This window comes from Suricata suricatta, chromosome 4 (assembly GCF_006229205.1).
Source record: "Suricata suricatta isolate VVHF042 chromosome 4, meerkat_22Aug2017_6uvM2_HiC, whole genome shotgun sequence".
Lineage (NCBI taxonomy): Eukaryota > Metazoa > Chordata > Mammalia > Carnivora > Herpestidae > Suricata > Suricata suricatta.
The window spans coordinates 528,821-530,058 of NC_043703.1; the positions used below are offsets into that span (position 1 = coordinate 528,821).

The 1,238-nt window shown below is 50.1% G+C and overlaps 1 protein-coding gene across 5 annotated transcripts in view; it reads right to left on the reverse strand.

Annotated features, from left to right (window-relative positions):
- Positions 1 to 408: 408 nt before the first annotated feature.
- Positions 409 to 1,238, reverse strand: part of TMCO3 (transmembrane and coiled-coil domains 3) — a 46,368-nt gene continuing 45,538 nt past the window's right edge. For all 5 annotated transcript variants that reach the window (XM_029936405.1, XM_029936402.1, XM_029936400.1 and 2 more), the window contains one exon: positions 409 to 1,129. In XM_029936405.1, the coding sequence (XP_029792265.1) occupies positions 1,016 to 1,129 (114 nt within the window). In that variant the 3' untranslated portion in view covers positions 409 to 1,015. The remainder of the gene's footprint in view (positions 1,130 to 1,238) is intronic.

The following is a 1,238-nucleotide window of genomic DNA, read 5'->3' on the forward strand; positions in this document are numbered from 1 at the left end:
GGGGGTGCTGGGACCCTCCAAGAAGGGTGTCCTGCAGGCAGAAGCTTCCAGAGGCATGTCCTCTGGGCATCTTTATGAACCATTCTCAAACTGTGACCTTAGCACCACGTTCTGGAAGAAAAGTCAGCGTTGTCACACAGGCTTCATTCAATTCAACAAGACTGAATGAGCTCCTGGCTCTGCTCTTGGGCGCTGGGGTAGGAATGGAAGAAACGCCCCAGAGACCGGCCTTCGGTGGGTTCCAGATCGCCGGGCAAGAGGCACACAGACAGGAAAGACACGGCCTTACGGACCGTCAGAGGAGCTTAGAGAATAATGTGACAATATACAATTCATCCAAATTTTTTTAAATGGGCCAAGATTAGTTTAAAACAAAAATCTAAAGAAATTCCAGTAAGTTTCAATTAATTACTCTGATCATAAATAATCTTTATTAAAGCATGCATATTCTTGTGATTCAAAACAAATATTTTAAAAGAATGATATTCCTAATTAAAAAATTGATGAGTGTTTTATTTAAAATTATAATAAAAACAAATAGACATTTAGAAGGTCTTTGTCAATTTAGAAAACACAGGCAGTAAGGATTAAACTGACTTTCTAAACTCACTGCCAAAATTAAAACTGCACATCACAGAGATGTTTAATAACAAACATTGACCAGATGATAACACAAAAATTGAATAAATAAAAACCTTTCTGATTTTTTTTACCAGAAAATCATGAACTGATGACGAACGGATGAGTTAACAATAGAGTGAACATTGACTTCCGAAAAAAAGGCACATCCAGGCAGAAGTCAGGGGGACCCGCAGAATGCAGCGTTACGTACTGGACGTGGTCGCTGAACGCACCAGCCTGGTCTGGACGACCCGGGGCTAAGCAGGAACAGCGAGCGTCAGGCTGGGCGCACGGCAGCCCCTCCGCGGAGCGCTCTGTCCGAGGCAAGGGGCTCACAGGACGTGCGGCCCTGGACGTGTCCCAAGAGTGCACGTCCCGCGCGGGCGTCGGTGCCTCAGAGGCTCGACCGCCTCTCCGGCCGAGGCACACACCTGGCGATGGCGGCTCTCCACAGGACCGGGGCCAGCAGGAGGCTGAGGGTGGTCACGCTCAGGATCAGGAGGTACACCTGCAACACGGGGGCTGTCACCGGGGGGCCTGCAGGGGCACCCGAGGCGGGGACGCTCCGGTCGGGGCCTCAGGCACGCCCGGCCGTGAGGGGCACGCGGGCTCACCCC